The 21,944-nt window shown below is 33.8% G+C and overlaps 1 protein-coding gene across 5 annotated transcripts in view; it reads left to right on the forward strand.

The window, feature by feature from the left end:
• cacna1c (calcium channel, voltage-dependent, L type, alpha 1C subunit) overlaps positions 1–21,944 on the forward strand; it is a 326,406-nt gene that overhangs the window by 255,143 nt on the left and 49,319 nt on the right. For all 5 annotated transcript variants that reach the window (XM_049473023.1, XM_049473030.1, XM_049473038.1 and 2 more), the window contains 13 exons: positions 4,004–4,094; positions 6,668–6,694; positions 7,130–7,290; positions 8,458–8,683; positions 10,236–10,437; positions 11,784–11,904; positions 12,721–12,835; positions 14,605–14,725; positions 15,075–15,144; positions 16,709–16,841; positions 18,214–18,343; positions 18,444–18,503; positions 19,752–19,858. In XM_049473023.1, the coding sequence (XP_049328980.1) occupies positions 4,004–4,094; positions 6,668–6,694; positions 7,130–7,290; positions 8,458–8,683; positions 10,236–10,437; positions 11,784–11,904; positions 12,721–12,835; positions 14,605–14,725; positions 15,075–15,144; positions 16,709–16,841; positions 18,214–18,343; positions 18,444–18,503; positions 19,752–19,858 (1,564 nt within the window). The remainder of the gene's footprint in view (positions 1–4,003; positions 4,095–6,667; positions 6,695–7,129; positions 7,291–8,457; positions 8,684–10,235; positions 10,438–11,783; positions 11,905–12,720; positions 12,836–14,604; positions 14,726–15,074; positions 15,145–16,708; positions 16,842–18,213; positions 18,344–18,443; positions 18,504–19,751; positions 19,859–21,944) is intronic.

Below are 21,944 nucleotides of genomic sequence, written 5' to 3' on the forward strand. Positions count from 1 at the left end.
CGCATTCACTATATATATATATATATATATATATATACATATATATGTATATATATATATATATATATATATATATATATATATATAAAACATTTCTTAGTTACACAAAAAAAATGCATCTTTCCTATTGTTTTTTTTTTATATATTCTTTACAGGCTTAATGACCATATCCCCTCACCTTTAACATTTAAAATATATACGGTTATTATAAAGTATTATTAGACTGTATTTATAAAATGTATTTATTTTTTGCCAAAACTTACTCTAGAAAATATTAATAGTATTATATATTCTTTATTGTTCTATATAATTATTATTCTTAGTTTACAGTACTTTGCTGTAATCTTTCTTTACAGTAAATTAATTTAATATTACAATCCTTTTTTTACCACTTTTTACAGGATACAGATTTTTTACAGTAGACCTAAAGAGGACCTCATTCATTGGTCCACTTGTCCACTGCATTACACGTTGTCCAATCAGGTGTGAGCTGAGGTAGCTGTGGATTAAAGCAGATGGTTCTGTCCTGCACTAAACTCTGTTCTAACTATAGTCTGTGATCTAGTTCAGGCTCTGATCGCTGGAGAGAGAGCTGCTCTTATTCTACAGCAAAACTGCGTGTTAAATTCAGTGTGTGGATAATGAGACTGAATTACGCTAATCTCTCAGATTACGCTGTGATTATATTTATTCCCAAGCGGTCCTGCAGTTCTAACATGGAGAAATACAAAACAAACTGATAGATATTTCTCAGAACTCTTAGAGAAATACAGTGATATTTGGAAAAAATAGCATTTATTACTACATAATTATATATCTAACAATCAAATTAGTGCTCAGATTCCGCACACATTTTTGATTTGGTGTTATCTATGCATTTTTAACTTTTTTCCCCTAATTTTTATCCATTTTTCCCCTAATTTACAAGACCAATTACCCAACCCACTCATTAGGACTCCCCCTATCACTAGTGATATGCCAACACACAACACATGTGAAGTCAGACTCCGCCTCTTTCATTCATCGGAAAGCGCAGTGACTCGGTGGTTCTGATACATCAGCTCACAGATGCAGCCTAGTGCTGATCAATCCACATCACCCTAGGAGTGATGAGGGGGAAAGAGAGAGCACCATCTACTGATATACTGTACCCACCCAGAGAGAGAGCAAGACCTACTGTGTGTGTGTGTGCTCTCTCAGGGCTCCGGCAGCTGATTGCAAGCTGCTTAAACGGGATTCGAACAAGTGTACGTTTTTAATTGGAGCTGATGTCATTATAACACTGTAATAACTCGGGTTTAGAATAATTCCTAACATTATCATAATTGTAACAAGTAACAATGCTGCACATAAAGAATGTACCCGAGTAAAAGTGTGAAAATCATACAAAATATGTAGTGAAATGAAATTTAAATACTCCAGTAGATACATATACAGCATTTTAGTACTTAAATACAGTAATAAAGTAGTTCTACTTTGTCAATATAGATTTCTGATTAACAAGGTATCAGTGTATCTGCAAATAAAGATGAAACAAGCTGAGGATTAAAGATTAAATAGTAAAGATTAGGTATTAAATATTAAAGATTGAATGTGTGAATGCAGCATGTGTTACAGTGCCGTTGCTCTGCTCTGCTTTATACAGCAGTAAAGCATGTACAGAGCGAGAGTCCTCCCCGCCTGCATGCTCCTGACTGCCTGACCGGTTCTTATTTATTCTCCTGCTGATGATATTTAATGATCCAGTTTTATTCCTGACTCTTTACTTTCTCTTTTACTTCAATGGGTTTTACACGTTTTATCTCTTCACTGGTTTGTTTTAATAATAAATGCTGTTTTTGTAAATTTAGCTCATTAAAATGTGGCTTTATTTCAATTTAGCCCAAGTAAAATATAGTTTCTTTGCTGTTTTAGTCTATGTAAATGTTATTGTTGTTTTTTAACTTAACCCAGGTGAAAAGTTGCTATTTGCTAACTTAGCCTGGGTAAAAAAAAATGGCTTTATTCAAACTTATCCCTGGTAAAATGTTGTTTTTTTACAGATCTAATGTTGCTATTTCCTAACTTAGCCCAGGTGAAATGTTGCTTTATTCCAGCTTAGTTACCGTGTTGCTTTATACTAGATGAAATGTTGCTATTTGGTAACTTACCATGGGTAAAATGTTGCTTTATTCCAATTTAGCCCAGGTGAAATGTTGCTATTAGCTAACTTAGCCCAGGTGAAATGTAGCTCACTATCAGAATGTGGCTAATTGCTAACTTATCCTAGGGAAAATGTTGCTTTATTCCAAATTAGCACAGGTACAGTGTTGCTTTATACTAGGTTAGGTCAGGTGAAATGTTGCAATTTGCTAACTTAGCCCATGTAGAATGTTTTTTTTTTGTTTGCTAATTTACCCTATGTAAAATGTTTTTGTTGATTTATAATATGTGAAATGTTGTTGCTTAATGCTAACTTAAATCAGTTAAAATGTTACATGATTTACCAATTTAGTTCATGTTCAAAGGGAAAGATCATCCAAACATGCTAACATGCTAACATGGCTAACATGGCAGAGTGTGTCTGTTGTTAGCACGTTTAGCTTTTTCTTTACTATAGACTCAGAGAGGCTGAACAACAAATGAAAAGTGTCTGATCTGCCTCTAGAAGGAGTGTTTTGGTGGTATTTCACTTTTTTGTTGCTTTAGGCTTAAAAGTTGATCTGTTTATCTGTTTTCTGGGAAAGTGTTGTGTTATTCCCTCACATAAACACTGAATTCTGAGAACACCGCCATCACCATAAACACTAAGCATCAAATAGCTCAGATTTTACTACATATAATCATAACTACAGGAAATCTGAGGGAGAAGACGTTTGGGGATATGTATTCTCAGCAAAGAATGTGGCTGTTTTGGTTGCTTATTACTGTTGAAAGTATATAAATATATTTTTTTCTTTCATTTCTTGTTTTTTCTCTTTTAAATAAATAGCATTTTATTATGTAGGTCTTTATTCAGTGCTTCATATTGTCTAATATTTTAATATGTATATAGAAAAGGATAGAACACAGGTCTGGTTGTGGTTCTGTATTAGTGAAATTGAACTAGTACTAGATTAAATAGTACTAGAGCCATTATGGCAAGTAATGCTATTTTTTTGTTTTGTTTTACTAATTTCATGTGATTTAGAAGACTTTTTAATCATGTTTTTACTGTTTAGGGGTGGTTTATAAAACAGAATTATTTTAGTTAATTGGATTTATTTTCTATATAGATTTTATAGTAGAAATTGACCCAGAAACTGCATTGCTGTTCCTGATAAATGAACATAACATGAGGGTAAAGATCTACAGGGGTTGGAGAATGAAGCTGAAACACCTGGTTTTATTTCACAGTAATTGATTGTGGTGACGGACAGTTCTGGTGGAAACAGGAGAGTTGAGGTGCACATTGAATTCTGCGTGATTTGATCAGCCGTGGTTTTATGTTGTTTGGATACAATCCGGGTTAGCACCCGAACATCCCTTTCAGACAGCTTCCTCTTACAGCGTCCACAGTTAATCCTGTTGGATGTGGTTGGTCCTTCTTGGTGGTATGCTGACATTACCCTGGATACCGTGGCTCTTGATGCATCACAAAGACTTGCTGTCTTGGTCACAGATGCTCCAGCAAGACGTGCACCAACAATTTGTCCTCTTTAGAACTCTGGTATGTCTCCCATAATGTTGTGTGCATTGCAATATTTAGAGCAGAACTGTGCTCTTACCCTGCTAATTGAACCTTCACACTCTGCTCTTACTGGTGCAATGTGCAATTAATGAAGATTGAACACCGGGCTGCTCCAATTTAGACATGAAACCTAAAATCCCACACTAAAATGATGACAGGTGTTTCAGTTTTATTGTCCAACCCCTGTATATCATCAATAGAGATTAGGTAAGGACAGGTGAAGAAGAGAAGAAGGGATGAGTTGATGATGGTGAATCTTTTTCTCATTTCTCATTTTCTCTCTCTCGCACACAGTGAGTATTCCAGCCAGTGAGAACGAGTCAGTGAACACTGATAACGCTCCTGCTGGAGATATGGAGGGAGAAACCTGCTGTACTCGTCTAGCGTAAGTCCTGATACTGCACCAATAACCCTTATCTCTCTCTCTTTTTATCTCTTTCTTTATCTCTCTTTATATCTCTCTCTTCTCTTTTTCACCTACTGTTGAGGTATTTTCTATTTCATGTTTATGTTCTTTAAATTTTAGAACATTTTCCTTTTCAATATTCAGTTTAATTCATATTTAATTCTTAATTTAATTATTCAAACCAGCGTACATTTTTACAGGAACTGATGTCATTATAACAATTAATAATTCATAATTGATGGCAATGCTTTACCTTGAACGGTAAATATTGTAGATTTTATTAGTTTAGACTATACATATATTAAATGTACATACTGTAATAAAAATAGTACATTAAACTACTTTTAGTACTTAAGCACAAAAATATTACTATATGATTAATACGATAGCACTAGAGACCTAGACCCAAGTTAGACGTTTTGCACCAACTGCACCAATAACCCCATCCCTCTATCTCTCTTTATCTCTATTTATCTCTCTTTATCTTTATCTCTTCTCTTCTGCACCTATTTTGAGTTATTTTCTATTTCATGTTTATGTTCTTTAAATTTTAGAACATTTTAAAATTCGTTTCAGATTCAGATATGATCAAATAAGCAGCACAATTCAGTGTGGTTTAAATTAAAATCTTTAATAAATGATTTATAAAATGGATATAAAGATTTATAGTGGTGTTAATATGAATGAGAATGAAAAAATACCAATACAACTATAAGCATTTTATCTACTGTTTATCTAAAAAAAAAAAAAAAAAAACGAAACCAATGAAAGTAGAATGGGGGAATTTGTTTTATTAAATGCACAATTTATTATTATATATATAGTACTTTAGTTTTCTAGTATTTCCCATTGTAAACATGTAATTTCCCACAAACATATCTGAGATAACATGGATTTATCTTACTGTTTACTTTAAGAAAGTTAAGAAAGGACACTGTACTTTATTCTGGCTGGCAATAATACCTTTGCTTTCTTTAAATATGTTTGTCCAAATGTGTGTTTAAGTGAACTTAAGGGACCCTTAGGATGCTCATTGCTATCTCACACCCTGCCCATAGCCTATAAACACGCCTTCCTCCTGCATCGTTTAAATAGCAACAGTGTCTCTGAATACAGTATATCTACACTGATGGGCGAGGTGTGAAAGAGCTAACTAGTGCTTAGCATGGTTAGTGCTTAGCATGCTAATGCTGCTCCAGCAGTGCTATTGGAGTTTAGCAGCAGGCTACAGGCCGATAATATTACATTACATTACATCACATTACATTTGGCAGACGCATATTTAGATAGGGCCTAATATATTTAGATAGGGCCTAAAGGAGGTCAAAGGAAAATACTCATCTCTGAACGGCGAAAGAGCTAGCGCTTAGTGGGTAATGCTAATACTGCTCCAGCATTAGTGCTGGAGAAACTTTGCTGAAACTCCTGTATAACGCTGTACTTCAGCAGAGTGGCTTCACTGCTCCTTTTTTCCTGAAAAGGTTTGTCTGGTTGTAGTCCAGTAAGCACATTTTACACTTATAGCCAATGGACAAATTCCACTTCAGCACTGCATTACCCAGAATGCATCTACCTGGGTCACGTGTTCGGATTTAGCCACTCATGTCCGACATACAGTAGCCTCTGTAGTCCAAAACCCGCCCTTTACACACCCATGATTAGTTAATTAGTATTAGAATTAGAATTACGTCTTTGCGCGTTTCTAGCTGAGCAAGGTGTACTTTTCCCGATGTTACGATAGCAATTAACACACTGCCACACTCTAAATCAAGCTGATCGCTATAGATTGCAAAAAACAGGCTTTATATGTTACTTTGTTAAGTTATGTTAAGTTTTAAATACATTTTACATTTTATATTATATATATTATATTATATATATATTATTATATATATTATATTATTTTATATTATATTTTATATTAGTTACACTTTACCCCATGTTAAGATGTACCCCAGAAACAGGTGAGGGAGGTTTGTCTATACTGTATATATATATTTCAGCAGAAATATATGATATAAAGAGCATCTTTTGCAAAGAAGATGAACAACAGAAAGTCTTTCTCTCTTTCTTTCTCTCTTTTTTATTTTCTCTCTTTTCTCTTCTTCCTACAAATCATCCCTTTGATCGTGATGAGACTGTTGTGGTTTGTTACACACTTGTTTTTTTTGTTATTTCTTGAGTTTCATTGCTGTTTCTGTCACTTTTTCTCTCTCTCTTTATTTCTCTCTCTCTATTCTCTCTCTTTTTCTCTCTTTTCTCTCTTGTGCTTCTCTGTGGGTGCTATTCAGCTGCTTCCTCAGCTCTGAGTTTTTTCCACATAAGCAAATAAATGATCATAATATATATTTGATTATATTTGATTCTATTACAGATTTAGGTGTGGGTATATAGATGAACCATCTATATACATATATATTAAATATATATGTTAAACTAGGAGCTGCTGACTGCACCCTCCGTCCCTCTCTCTCTCTCTCCTTGGAGACAATGTCCTCCATGATGTCATGTCCTTGTTCTGTTTGTATAATCCATTCTGTTTTTCGTTCCAGAAATAGGATCTCCAAATCCAAATTCAGGTTAGTACATGTTCTCACTGTCTGAAGGCATGGTTTTGCCGCCTGATGCCCTCCTCAGAGTTCTTCATATATGTGTGTTTGTTTTACGTGCGTACTGTACATCATTCTGTATGTTGTGCTCTTTCTGTTGTGCCACAAAACACTTATTTACACAATGCAACACTTAATAAAGTATTTTCTAAGAGTCGTAAAACAATAAAAGCGAGGTTTTACTGTGCGCACGAGTAAAAACGCGACTTTAACAAAATTTACTAAAGTCCCAATTAGCTCTGAATGATCTTTATTTCTCTCAGATCATTGCTAAAAGTGCTAAATGCTAATGCTAACAGTGATAATCTACAAGAAAATTAATATACACTCCCTTTTAATCTCTCTCTCTTTCTCCTTTTCTCTCTTTTCTTTCTCTTTATCGCTATTCTCTATCTCTCTCTCTAGTCGCTATTCACGCCGCTGGAATCGTCTCTGCCGGCGGAAATGTCGAGCCGCAGTCAAGTCGAACGTGTTTTACTGGCTGGTGATTTTTTTAGTGTTTCTGAACACCCTCACCATCGCCTCTGAGCACCATCAACAACCACAGTGGCTCACCGACGTGCAAGGTAATCACCAACACAAAAAACTAAAAAAAAAAAACGCTATTCATTACGGTCATAAAAACTTGGAAAAGACATTGAATTTAAAAAATTGCCATTTCGAGGCCTGGATAAGTTTTGGAAATATAAAAATACCCAAAAAGTTTTGGAAAAGTCATAAAAGTTTGGTCTAAAAATTTTAGTGTTTCAGTTTATCAATGGAGAAAATCATTAGTTCAGTAATTTATCCCTATAAAACGAAGCTATCAGGATCTGACACACATTTTATTATTAAAGATTGTGTGTCAACATTTCTATCAGATTCATTTTAGACCTACTATAATCAAATCAATTCATGTTTTATGTAATCTTTGGTTTTATTTTCCATAACTGCCATGATTTTTTTTGAGAATCATATGCATTTGCTTTGAAGGCATAAAAAAGTCATGTAAAAATCATGGAAATGTATTGGTTAAAACGTGTATGAACCCTGTGTAGAATACTGTAAGAAAAAAGTTTTCATCTTTATTTATTTGTCTTATCTTCTTAGAGGACAGAAATCAAATACAGGCTGTTAACAAATACACACCGATTCTTTATTCATTATTTATTCATTATTACTTAACAGTGGTGATTGTTAGTGTCACGTAGGCCAAAAACACGAAGATACCAAACAAACAGTAATAATAGTAATAATAGTAATAGTAATAATAAAGAGGCTAGGCTTACAGGAGTAGAAAGGGACAGGCAGGGTCAATAACAGCAAATATGGCAGCAAATATAAACAGCATACCAGAGCATAGTCAGGCAAAACAGGGTCAAACACAGAAAATTCAGCAGAGAAAAATCGAAAGGGCAAGGCAAAAATCGGTGGTCAGAAACAAAAGCAAGTTGTTAATAAAAGCAAAAAATAAAGAAAACGTGTAGTAGAAGACTTAAATAACTAGATAACCATTCAATACTAGGTATACCAGGTGTAAACAATCAGTAACTGGGAGAGTGGGAACAGTCATACACGAAGTCCAGTGTGAGTACATGCTGGGAATTGGAATCTTTGTTGTGTAGGTTAGATCCTGCGGAAATTTAGAATATTTCTTTCTATATCTGATCTTGTCATATCTTTTTAAAGCATTTATCTGTGTAATCTGTAATTCTTGTAGGATCTCAGCATGTCCTCGACTCTTATTTTTACAGATATCGCCAACAAGGTCCTGCTGGCTCTCTTCACCGGCGAGATGCTTCTGAAGATGTACAGTTTGGGCCTCCAGGCGTATTTTGTCTCACTCTTCAACCGCTTTGATGGCTTTGTGGTGTGCGGTGGGATCCTGGAGACTATTCTGGTGGAGACTAAGATCATGTCGCCTCTGGGCATCTCAGTGCTGCGCTGTGTGCGCTTGCTACGCATCTTTAAAATCACCAGGTACGTCCTGACAGTAGGAACGTCTCACTTTTCAGAGTGTTATTTAAAGTTTGGTGATTCTAAGACCAGTGTTGGGAGTAATGGCGTTGAAATTAACAGTGTTACTAACGCCGTTACTTTTTTCAGTAAGGAGTAATCTAACTAATTACTCTGACTGTAACTATAACACCGTTACCATTTCCCCATTACACCCCGTTACTGCACCTTACTTTAGCCGCACAATTAATTATTATTTTTTTTACTTCTCTTTGCTCTGGTTAACCCCTCCTCTTTCCGGTGAACGTGACCTTCTGGCCGCTGTGCCTGTGGCTTTACCTGTGGTTTGGCGTGGTGAAGTGAGGCACAATTGTGAAGATTTGCTGCTCTAATCAATTCAGTGATTGCCGTGGACAGCCCAAGTTCTGATTTAAGGATGTTAAGCTCTTTTTAGCTGGTCCGGTTTCTCTTTTCCTGCTTGGTGAAGCTGTTTGATCCAGCTGTTAAACTGATATATTAATACCATTTTAACAATCATTAGATTGTTGTTTTTTGTCCATTCTTTTGATTTGTTTATATATACATATTTCCTTTGAGTGTGGTTTGGTTTGTTTAATTTCACCCCAGACACGTTTTTTTTTTTTTCGTTTTTTTTTTTCCAGTATTTCAAGTTTTAGTAATTTTCTTTGGTTGTGTGAAGAATTTCCATTTTTTGTTTTAATTCGTTACATTAAGTTTTCGTCAACATTTTCGGTTTATTTTCGTTTTTAATTTTTTTAATAATAGTAGTAAATACATAATTGATTTTTTTTTTTACGGGCGAATAACAAAAGTAACATGATAGTTACTTTTACTGGTAACTAGTTACTTTTATAATGGAGTATCTCAGTTAGTAACTCAGTTACTTTTTTGGAGAAGTAACGAGTAACTATAACTAATTACTTTATTAAAGTAACGTACCCAACACTGTCTAAGACTCACAGTCTGGCTAATCCTGGTCAAATTCTTGCCTGCTTAAAAGAATATCACCTAAAATTCACCTAAAACTAAATACCAGAGTATCTATGGGACATAATAAAATGTGAGCTATACTGCAGAATAAACTACTTTTTTATCCTTTTTTTATCTAAGCTTTATTAGAAGAGAGACCATCAAAAACTACCAAACACAAAAACTCTTATCCACTATCCAACCCAACACCAAGAGAGTGAATAATCCTCCGTCTGAGAAGCTTCTGCAATGTCTGAACATTTATTTCTGTACAAAACTGCATTAATTTATGCCCAAGATCTTGTATTAGTGATGAAGATTTGTATCACTGCATAAATTCTTCTCACTTGAGTCCCCTTCCCTGCATTGTGCCTGTGGTAAAGCTCTTACTTTCACTATTAAACATTTCTTTCCACAACCACATTATGAGTCTTCCCACATGGTTCTTTAATAACTAAGAAGCTACTCACTGCATCAGTTAGGGTTAAAAAAAAAAAAACTTTTTAGCATCTTGATCAAAAGAACCAATGTTTTATCTGCTTTAGCATTAGCATCCCATGCTAACTTGCTCTGTTGTGTCTCTCAGATACTGGAATTCTCTCAGCAACCTGGTGGCATCTTTGCTAAACTCCGTCCGCTCCATCGCCTCCCTGCTGCTCCTGCTCTTCCTCTTCATCATCATCTTCAGCTTGCTGGGCATGCAGCTCTTCGGTGGGAAGTTCAACTTCGATGAGACCCGTCGTAGCACCTTCGACAACTTCCCCCAGTCTTTACTCACAGTCTTTCAGGTCTGATTTCATACTTTTCAACAGAAAAATTATTCATATTATACGTATTTCTGTTTATGCCTTGTGCACTGAGAAAAATGATGAGTAAAATTTACTTTAAAAAAGTTTCACAACTTTCTGCATTTGTTTTTTTTTAAGTAAATTTAATTTCAGATCAATTTAAGTAACTTCAACTCGGTTTCAAGACTTAAATGTTACACAGAGTAAATAAGCGAACTGAACTTCAGTCAATCCTTTCTTTTAGTAAACTTTACTTCATTTATTTTTACTGAATCAATCCTTTCTTTTAGTAAACTTTACTTCATTTATTTTTACTGAATCAATCCTTTCTTTTAGTAAACTTTACTTCATTTATTTTACTGAATCAATCCTTTCTTTTAGTAAACTTTACTTCATTTATTTTTACTGAATCAATCCTTTCTTTTATTAAACTTTACTTCATTTATTTTTACTGAATCAAACCTTTCTTTTAGTAAACTTTACTTCATTTATTTTTACTGAATCAATCCTTTCTTTTAGTAACTTTACTTCATTTATTTTTACTGACTCAATCCTTTCTTTTAGTAAACTTTACTTCATTTATTTTTACTGACTCAATCCTTTCTTTTAGTAAACTTTACTTCATTTATTTTTACTGAATCAATCCTTTCTTTTAGTAAACTTTACTTCATTTATTTTTACTGACTCAATCCTTTCTTTTAGTAAACTTTACTTCATTTATTTTTACTGACTCAATCCTTTCTTTTAGTAAACTTTACTTCATTTATTTTTACTGAATCAATCCTTTCTTTTAGTAAACTTTACATCATTTATTTTTACTGAATCAATCCTTTCTTTTAGTAAACTTTACTTCATTTATTTTTACTGAATCAATCCTTTCTTTTAGTAAACTTTACTTCATTTATTTTTACTGACTCAATCCTTTCTTTTAGTAAACTTTACTTCATTTATTTTTACTGAATCAATCCTTTCTTTTAGTAAACTTTACTTCATTTATTTTTACTGAATCAATCCTTTCTTATAGTAAACTTTACTTCATTTATTTTTGCTGAATCAATCCTTTCTTTTAGTAAACTTTACTTCATTTATTTTTACTGAATCAATCCTTTCTTTTAGTAAACTTTACTTCATTTATTTTTACTGAATCAATCCTTTCTTTTAGTAAACTTTACTTCATTTATTTTTACTGAATCAATCCTTTCTTATAGTAAACTTTACTTCATTTATTTTTACTGAATCAATCCTTTCTTTTAGTAAACTTTACTTCATTTATTTTTGCTGAATCAATCATTTTTTTACTTATCATTTTTTTCATTGTGTTAATTTCTTGTCTGCTTTTATTTTAGATTTTAACCGGTGAGGACTGGAACTCAGTGATGTATGATGGGATCATGGCTTACGGTGGGCCGTCGTTTCCTGGGATGCTTGTGTGCATTTACTTCATCATTCTCTTCATTTGTGGAAACTGTATCCTTTAAAGCATGAAAAAAATTTAACTTAAAAAGAGAATTTAGAATTATCAACAGTTTTGCTTCTACAAAATGAATGGAATTAAAACGTAAAACACAAGAGAGAGAAAGTTTAGAAATGTTTCTGTAAGTACTGGAGATACGTTTATGCATACACTTCCAGTTAAAAGTTGTAGATTTGTTTTTTTTAGTATTGTCATAATTTCATTATAATCCTAGAATAAGACACAGAAACACAGAGAGATCTGTAACTATTAAAAGTAGTATTTTATTTTTTACTTTTTGGTCACACTTTCTATAAATGTCATCTCTATTAGACTGCATTTATAAAGCATTATAATCATAGCTATAAACATTTATAACACATTAGAGCTATGTTTAATATACATTATAAATTGTGATTATAGTGGATCCTAATTTGTACTTGTACAACCTGTACTGGTACTTTTAAAAAGAAGAAGCCTGTTACAAGAAAATCCTAAATTGGTTAATAATATTTGACCATATATTAATGGTGTAGCAGGATAAACTCTTATTAATACCATTGATTTCAGAAGAAACAATGAATGAGCATGTGTTTTATTATTAAAATGTCTTTCTGAAATGTTTATTTCTCTGGATATCTGGATATTCCCTCTGGAAGCTGTAGCTGGAGATGCTGCCAAAGCCATAGCTGCTAAATAAGAGCTTTGCATCGTTTAGAGAATATAGTGTGAAGAATATACGGTGTGTGTTGTAGTTCAGTTTAATCAGATCACCTAAATACTCTGTCTACAATCCATCTAAAAGAAAAGCTCCTGAGCTCTGAGACCAGACATCCTCCTGAATGTCTTCTTGGCCATCGCTGTGGACAACTTAGCAGATGCAGAGAGTCTAACATCAGCTCAGAAAGAGGAAGAGGAGGAGAAGGAGAGGAAGAAACTGGCCAGGTATGGTAAAATCTTATAGAAATTACGGTATAATCTTTTAAATTGCGCTGAAACTAGCGCTAAATCTAGATATGTAATAAATCTTAGCGTAAAACTGCTGTGGGAATGTTGTAGACTATTTTATTTTTGTTTAAATTATATTTATTTTACTATTATTCACTTAATCAAGAGAAATTGAGAAATTAAGATAAGATAATAATAATAATAATAATAATATATAGAGATATAATGAATTAATAAGTTCTTACAAGTTTGGGTAAGCAGAGGGAGTGATGGATAATATAGCTCTGGGAAAGAAACTGTTCCTCAGTCTGCAAGTCTGAGTTTTGAAGGTAGAGGAACAAAAAGTTTGTGTCCAGCGTGAGAGGGGATGTTTAGTACAGTATTTTTCGCACCATATTATAAGGCGCACTATCAATAAACGTCTATTTTCTGGTCTATTATATAATTTTGATTATAAGTTGCATTATAGGCAGACAATATAAGGAACTTCTAGTCCGGGTCTCACTGCAGGGGGTAGCTAACTAAGTTAAGTAAAGCTAAGCTAAGTAAAGAAAACTGTGATGAAAAAAGACTTTCTTTTAAAGTTAAACGAGTGCTGGATGTTAATCTACACAGATTTCTCTCCTGAAAACTGTTTATTTAGGTGAGTAAAGAGCTTCTGTTTAATTACAGTAAGCTTAGATTCCCAAATTTCTCCAGCACTAAGGCTGGAGTATTAGCTTTAGCAGCTAACCACCAATGCCACTCAACAGTGATTTCAATCCTGAGTGTTCTGGTAAGCCAGGACAATGTTAGCAGATATACTCGCCTCTGAACGGCGAAAGAGCTAGCACTGTGCTTAGCGGCTAATGCTAATGCTGCTCCAGCCTTAGTGCTGGAGAAACTTCTCTGAAAACTCACACTTATAACTCTGTACTGTAACTCAGCAGAGTGGCTTTACTGCTTCTTAATACCTGACTGGTAGAATTTATACATAAGGAGCACCGGATTATAAGATGCACTGTCGATTTTTGGGAAAATTTAAGGATTTAAGGAACCTGTGTTTTTTGAGTTATTTAATGGCTTTGCTAATTTACACTGTTATATTTTGGCTGCACACTGACTACTTTACACTGTATCAAAGTTTTATGTCTTCAGTATGGTCCAATGAGGCTGGAGCATTAGCATTAGCGGCTAACCACAAATGCCGCCCGACAGCACTACATTAAGGAACCCTGAGTGTTCCTACAGTCTCACGTAGCTTGTTTTAACACAGTAAATGCCATATACAGTCTGATATATTCGCCTTTGAACGGTGAAAGAGCTAGCACTGCATTTAGCAGCTAATGCTGCTAGGCTACACTCTGATAATACTGACGATTTTGGGGAAAATTAAAATATTTTAGGTGCACCTTATAGTGCAAAAAATACGGTAATTATAATGGCTGTGTTATTTGAGTTTTACACTGTTATATTTTAGCTAAACACTGACCACTTAACACTGTATCAAAGAGTCATATCTTCAGTTTTGTCAATGAAAATGTATAAACAATATGCAACAAAAATATTTACAACAATGTGAAGGGAGTACTCATTATTGTGAGGTATTGTAGCCTGTTTTTATTTCTTAGAATTAATTCTAAAGACTCGTTTGGATCTTGTTGAAGGCTGCAGTGTTACGCTTGTTTCCAATCACTATTAAAGAGCATCATATTTATCATTTTAAATCAAACTCTGCTCTCTGAAAAGGTCACTGTCTGATAGCAGCCATGTTTTATATCTCACAGAATGACGAGTCCAGAGAAGCGACAAGACAATGAGAAACCACCGATAGAGGAGGAGAAACGAGAGGAGAAGATCGAGCTAAAATCAATCACCTCAGATGGAGAAACTCCAACTACCACCAAGGCGAGAGTCACACTCATATATAAACACACACATTTCCCATCAACTAGAACTCTGCAGATCTGAATATCAGCTGTAGATGATGTCTATATGAGCTTTAGATTAAGTCATTTGCAGTTATATGTGAGATTCGATCTGTATCTGTTGCATAATAGGTCAAAAAGCATCCACCACCATGTTTAACAGCAGAGAAAAACATTGACTGATCACTGATGATGATGTTTTGCCATTTTAATAACCTCAACATTTTACAGTTTTGCACAAACACGTCTTACTGCATAAAACGTTCTTTATTTTTTTCATTCTATATTTATTTTTGACATTATTTGTGTATTTTTTGTGTGATTTTCAGATTAACATTGATGACTACACTGGTGATGAGAATGAGGAGAAGAATCCATATCCAGTGAATGATTTCCCAGGTAAATTAAATTAAATGACAACAAAGAAAGCGTGCAAAAAACCTCCTTTTTAAAAAGATAAATCTGAATATTATTTGTTAAGTTTGATTTAAAACATGTACATTTTATGTTTTAATGGTAAAGTTTATTGTTTTATGGTAAAATTATGATAAAAGATTTTGGTAATCACTAAAATGAAAGTCTTTTTTTTTCAGAGAAGGTCAAAAAGCACTAGACTGTACACCTAGAATTAATATACACAGAATTAAATAATAGAATGCAGAAAAGTTGATGATCTATAGTAGTTTTAACCCATAAGATCCCAGACCCATTTCAGACCCAATATTGATACCAAATTAAAAAATTAATAAGATAAATTTAGTGAGCAGCTCATTTTTGTATTTTTTCTTATTGTAGTAACATGGCTATTTATATTTTAAGATAAAAATCATGATGTAACAAAAATTATTACAATTTTATAACTTGTATTTTAACAGTTTGTTCTAGAAATCGCTTTAGAACTAGTTCTATTTAATGTAAAACATTTAATTAAAGTGTTTGCATTGTTAAATAGTTGGAACAGAGCTTTAGAAGCAAAAATACACTTTTAAAAAGGAGCTAGTTTAGTTTTTATTTCCTGCTTCTCCTACACACTGTGCCGTAGTGATGCTCTCAGGATGTTTTGTATGTTTCACATAATAATGACAGATAAATTGCTGTAAGGAACTTTACACAGATTTTAAGGGTCTTTTGGGTAAATGCTGTTTTTCTTTAGATTGTTCTGTTGGTTTAACATATTTTACAACATTTTACAAGTTAATGAGTAATGAGACGTTTTTTTTCTTTACCAAGTCTCTTCTAAAGAGTTAATAAACCCTAAACCATATTTTTTTTACCTTAATAGCTGAAATGTGTTTGTTTTAAATAATGAAACAAAGCAGTCCTGCTTAAAATGTGTACATTTACATTTCCTAACCGTTAAAAACTCATTTATTGCAGTCATTTAAGCCTCTGCATTTCTTCGTTCAGCCCCACCTCTAAACCCATACATCACCCAGTGCCCCTCCCAAACGCGTAGGAGTGGGTTTGACATTTGTTTAGATAAAATGAATCAAAGCCCACCCTCTAGTGATTTAGAACAACATTTGCGGAATTACAGCTAATCACAAAAAAAGCTAAATACATTTTTTCTGTATTTCTGTTTATTATTACCTATTATTATTTTTACAACCTAAACATGTTACTTCACATTACATTTACATTTGTTATTAGAAAAAATAATGTGTAAAATGTCTGATTTATATACATATATGCCAAAAACTGATCAGTTATCACCTAATATTTAAAATAATATAACAAACTTGGTTATTATTATCATTATTATTATTATTATTATTATAATTATAATTTTTGTGGGAGGGGCAAATCCACATATTCCTACACCAATGCCCCTCCCACGTTTTTCAGCCGTTTTCAAATTTAAGCTGAATTTGGGTGTATTTAGCTCAAATCCAAGCGTTTAGTTTCCTTCTCTTTAATTTCCTCTCGTCTGTATCGTCTGTCTGCTCGCTGTCTCACACTTTAGGGGAGGAGGATGATGAAGAGCCGGAGATGCCCGTGGGTCCGAGACCACGCCCACTTTCAGACATCCAGCTGAAGGAGAAAGCTGTGCCCATGCCTGAGGCCAGAGCCTTCTTCATCTTCAGCCACACCAACAAGTAAGAAACACCTAAAACCCCATGAGAAACGGATCAGGGTTCTTCAGGAGCTCTGCAGAATCTGCTGTCTGGCTGTGCATCATGAAGCTTTTAATGAAGGGGTTTGCATTTGTCACTAAAAGTGGAATTTTGTGTTGATTTTTGTGAAAACACCTGTTTAAATGGTTCTGGTTTGATGGTTTTTTTTGTGCAAAGAGCGAAATATTCATACATTTTAATAATAAAGATAAGATACGATAAGATAAGATAAGATAATCCTTTATTAATCCCACAATGTGGAAATTTACAATGTTACAGCAGAACAGAGAAAAGGACAAAGAAACAGGTCAGGAAAACATATAAACAAATAATAATAATAAAAACTATGTATACAAAAACAAATAACAGGACATATATAAAGATACTAAAACAAATATATATATATATATATATATATATATATATATATATATATATATAGTAAAGGAAATATATATATATATATATATACATCTAGTGCATAGAGATATGATTATGGTAGAGTGTGACCAGTACCGGTGATAAAGGGATCACAGTACATGTAGTGAGATGGATATTGCTCATGGTGAGCATTACAGATATACTGAGTATTATGTACGTTTTGCATGAAGTAATAAAAGTACTAAAAAACTAAATCTAGTAATTACAATGGGGGGGGGGTGAATAATTTTCTTAAATACTGGCCACGTCACGCGTATTTACGTACTTACGTCACACGTACAGCCTCTAAAAGAGGATCCGGCTCAGTTTTACTGAACGCGAGCGGCTGGTGGAGCAACGGGGACTTCAGAAGAGGAAACTCAGAGCTCAGTAGATCATTTACCCATAGTAAAACCAAAGAAATGAAGGACTTTTAAGAACTTTTTTTAAGAAAGTATCCTCAAGTGCAGTTATCACAAAGATCATCAAAAAGTTTATGATGGTGAAACTGGCACTCATCAGGATCGCCCTAAGAAAGGAAGAGCGAGAGTTCCTCTGTTGTACAGGATAATAAGTTCCAGGATAATAGTAGTTTCCAGTCTCAGAAACTACAAGTTAACAGCTTAACCCTATTTAAATAGATTTCTTTACTATATATAATTTTTTAAGTATCTTTTATATATTTCCTGTATTATATATCCTATACTGTATTTTTGTATATATAGATTTATCATTATTTGTTCATATTTTTTTCCTGATCTTATCTTATCTTATCTTATCTTATCTTATAAAAGCATCTAAATACTTAATCCGTATGTGTTCCTTCATAGTCTGGATCACTTCACTATTCATTTACTATGTAGGAAAAACAATAAATTGATAAAAACATTAAATAAGAATATTTTACAGGTCTGTTTTCCTCTTTATTTCACAGGTTTCGGGTTTTGTGTCATAAGATTGTCAATCACAACATCTTCACCAACCTCATCCTCTTCTTCATCCTGCTGAGCAGCATCTCTCTGGCTGCAGAGGACCCAGTGAAGAGCGACTCATTCAGAAACCAGGTTTACACACACACACACACACACACACACTTGCAAACATATATGGTGAAGTTGTATTATGTATTATTGATTTATGCTAATCTGTTTTTGTCTGGTGCAGATTCTAGGCTATGCAGATCACGTGTTTACAGGTCTCTTCACCATAGAGATCATATTAAAGGTAAAATATATTTCCTAATCAAGATATACCGTACTCTTTAACCAATTCCTGCATTTTAACAGTAAATGTTTTGTTGTAAAACTGTAAAACACAATACATTTTGGGATGCCCTGAGTAAACAAGTAAAAAAAACTACATCTATATCATCGCTGTGCAATGAAAGACACATTTTTCTTAGTAAGATTTCTTAAAATCAGCTAAATTAATACGTCTAAAATTAGAAAAGAAAAACTTCAACCAAACCAAATAACTTGACTGTTGAGTTTTTGTGCTTATTTTTATTATGAATTACTTAAAATTAGGCAAGAAGATAAGCAAAGTAATCTTACACTTACATAATGCTTCATAAGACAAAACTTTTTAATGTAAAAAGAGTTTATTTCAGGTAATTCTGAATTTTGAATTTTGAATTTTGAAAAGTTATGTTGTACCATTCATCAAAAATTTTCACACAATGTAAGGGACAGTTTGTGTGTTTGAATTATGTAGTAAACTGAAAATCGACAAAATTAGAAATACTTGTTTTTTATTGGACAGCGACAAAATGTAACTTTTATATTAGAGGGAAAAACTCTTCATTCATTGGCAACTAAAGACTCTAAACATTTAAATGACATATGATGAAGAATAATCAAACGTATAATAAATAATGCTACTTTTCAACAAATTAAAAAAAATAAATATCAAAATATCAAAAAGACACTCTGTAAGGAAACATGAAATAGAAGCAAAGCATAAAATGGTAGTCTTCAGTATAAAGTGGGTGGAGTCACCTTCACATGTCTATGGTCACATGATGATTTGATTGAGAGAAAAAAATAAAAAAATAAATTGTTATTAAAATTAAAATTAAAAGTATAAAAAAAATATAAAAAGAAAATAAAAAAGAAAACTAAAAATTTTTTTTCAATCTTTTTGGTTTTTTTACCGATAATCATGTGACTATAGACATGTGATGGTGACTCCACCCACTTTATACTTAAGGGTCCCATTTTATTTATTGCCTTCAATTTCATGTTTCATGCCCTGAAAAAGGCCAAGATGGCCGCAACGCGTCGGCCTTTGTGTTTTTATATCTACTTTCCATGACTTTGATTTCTATTATTTTTGATATACTGTTTTTGATATACTTTTTTTTCTCGTGCTTACTGTTTCCATACAGCTTTATAAAACGTTTTACAACCTTCTCATCCTTCCTCTGTCTTTTATCTTGTCTTCTCTCTTCTTCTCTGTCTGGTTTCTGTGCAGATGACAGCGTATGGAGCGTTCCTCCATAAGGGTTCTTTCTGTCGTAACTACTTTAATATTCTGGATCTGGTGGTGGTCAGTGTCTCTCTCATCTCCTCAGGGATTCAGTGAGTAAAGACCAGGCCTGTTTAACCTGCTGGAGTTTTAACCCTTAGAACCCTACAGACGGATTTTACATCCAAAATCTCACCTTGTGTTCTCAGCTTAATTACTCAGGAATCCCTTCACACATAAACATAATCCATATATGGTTAGAAAGGGCGGAGCTTACTCTTTCTAAAAATAGTGATCACATCCCAGTGCGGTAAAGTTAAATCTACAAGAAACCCATTGAGAGAAACACCTAAAAAAGTGAAAAATCTCCTTCCCCAATTAATATTATTTACCTTTAGTGCTTCAAACAGATTTATATGATGTTTCATCAGTAACCAAATAATATCAGAAAATAAAGACTCAAAAGTGTCCCACAGAAAAAACAGTGTGAAACTACCTGCTTTACTCAAACTAAAGCTAGGTATGGTGTGCGGACTACTTAATATAGCTTTATTTTACTTGCACAAAACATATTTATATATATTTAGACTAAAAGGTTTACATTTTTGTATATACTGTAGTTTTTTTGTGTGTGTCCTGATGATTACAATACTGAAAGGTATAGGTTAATCTACATGTATCCTAGAGGTGTGATTATTGATTATCAAGAAAAATAAATAACTCCGCCTGATGCTGTTTCTCCATGTATTTTATCAAAGTAATATTTAATAATTCATGTAATGAACTCAAATCATCAATATTCTTATGCTTTATTATAACTCATATACACTCTAGTCTAAACATTTTTGAAAATGAATATATTTAAAGTCTATACATTCAAAAATAAGTAAAAAAAAAAAAAAAGTTCCAGGAAAATTCTGCTACAATTCTGCTTCCTTTTACGTGATTTTAAATGATGATATTTTTGAGCAGCCGTATGTCTTCTGGAGTAAAAGAGATCAGGGCATGTGTCTGTCTGATATAATTACTGTGTTATAACACCTGAAAGAGGAACTGAAAGCAAAAACAGAGTGTGTGAGTGTATGACGGAGAGGTTTAATTGTGGGGCGGTGGATGTGTTTCATTGCTGTTTCAGGGATCAGTAAAGTGTATTTCAGAGTAAATATATATACCGTATTTTTCGGACTATAAGGCGCACTTAAAAACTTTTAATTTTCACAAAAATTGACAGTGCGTCTTATAATACGGTGCGCCTTTTGTATGGATTTTACCCGTCAGGTTGTAAGGAGCAGTAAACACACACTCGGTGCAGCGTTATAGAGAGTTTCAGTGCTATACAGAGTCCAGAGCCGTGCAGCTCCGAGGCTGGAGCAGCAAATAGCATTAGCTAGCTTATTCACTGTTCAGAGATCAGTATTATCTAAATTATCTAAAGTAAACACACACTCCGTGCAGAGCCGTGCAGCTCCGTGGCTGGAGCAGCAATAGCATTAGCTAGATGCTAACCGCTAAGCTAGCTAGCTTTTTCACTGTTCAGAGATCAGTATTTTCTAAATTTAGTACTTTTAATACTGCTGGAGCAGTATTATTAGAGTTAGATGCTAATCGCTAAGCGTTCACCGTTCAGAGGTGAGTTATCAGCCTGTAAGTCTGTGCTGCTTTGCCTGGCTAGCATTAGCTAGATGCTAAGCGCTAACTCTCTCAGAGGTGAGTTTTATCAGCCTGTAATCTGCTTGTTTACCGTGTTAAAACAAGCTACGGGGGACGAATCGCTAGCTAATATCTCACTGTCTTACCAGAACACGCAGGATTACTCAGTGTAACGCTGTCGTTTAAGTTTGGGTTAACTTTACTAGTTTAGGGGACTAGCTAGCGTGCTAGCGGATAGCTATGCTAACGCTGGGTGCAGCAAGCCTTAGTGGACATCTGGAAATCTAAGCTTACTGTAAATAAACTGAAGCACGTTACTCACCCAAATAAACAGTTTTCAGGAGAGGAATCTGTGTAGATTAATATCCAGCACTCGTTTGACTTTGAAAGAGCTAGATTTGTATACTGAGACGCTCCACCGGCAAGACACAACCACCCCCCCCCCCCCCATGGCGCCACCCCTGTTCACTTTGATATAGGCACCCTTTCTAGTGTCACTTAACGCGCCTTATAATGCGATGCGCCCTATGTATGGAAAAATACCAGAAA

The sequence above is a fragment of the Astyanax mexicanus genome, chromosome 2 (assembly GCF_023375975.1).
Source record: "Astyanax mexicanus isolate ESR-SI-001 chromosome 2, AstMex3_surface, whole genome shotgun sequence".
In the NCBI taxonomy this organism is placed as follows: domain Eukaryota; kingdom Metazoa; phylum Chordata; class Actinopteri; order Characiformes; family Acestrorhamphidae; genus Astyanax; species Astyanax mexicanus.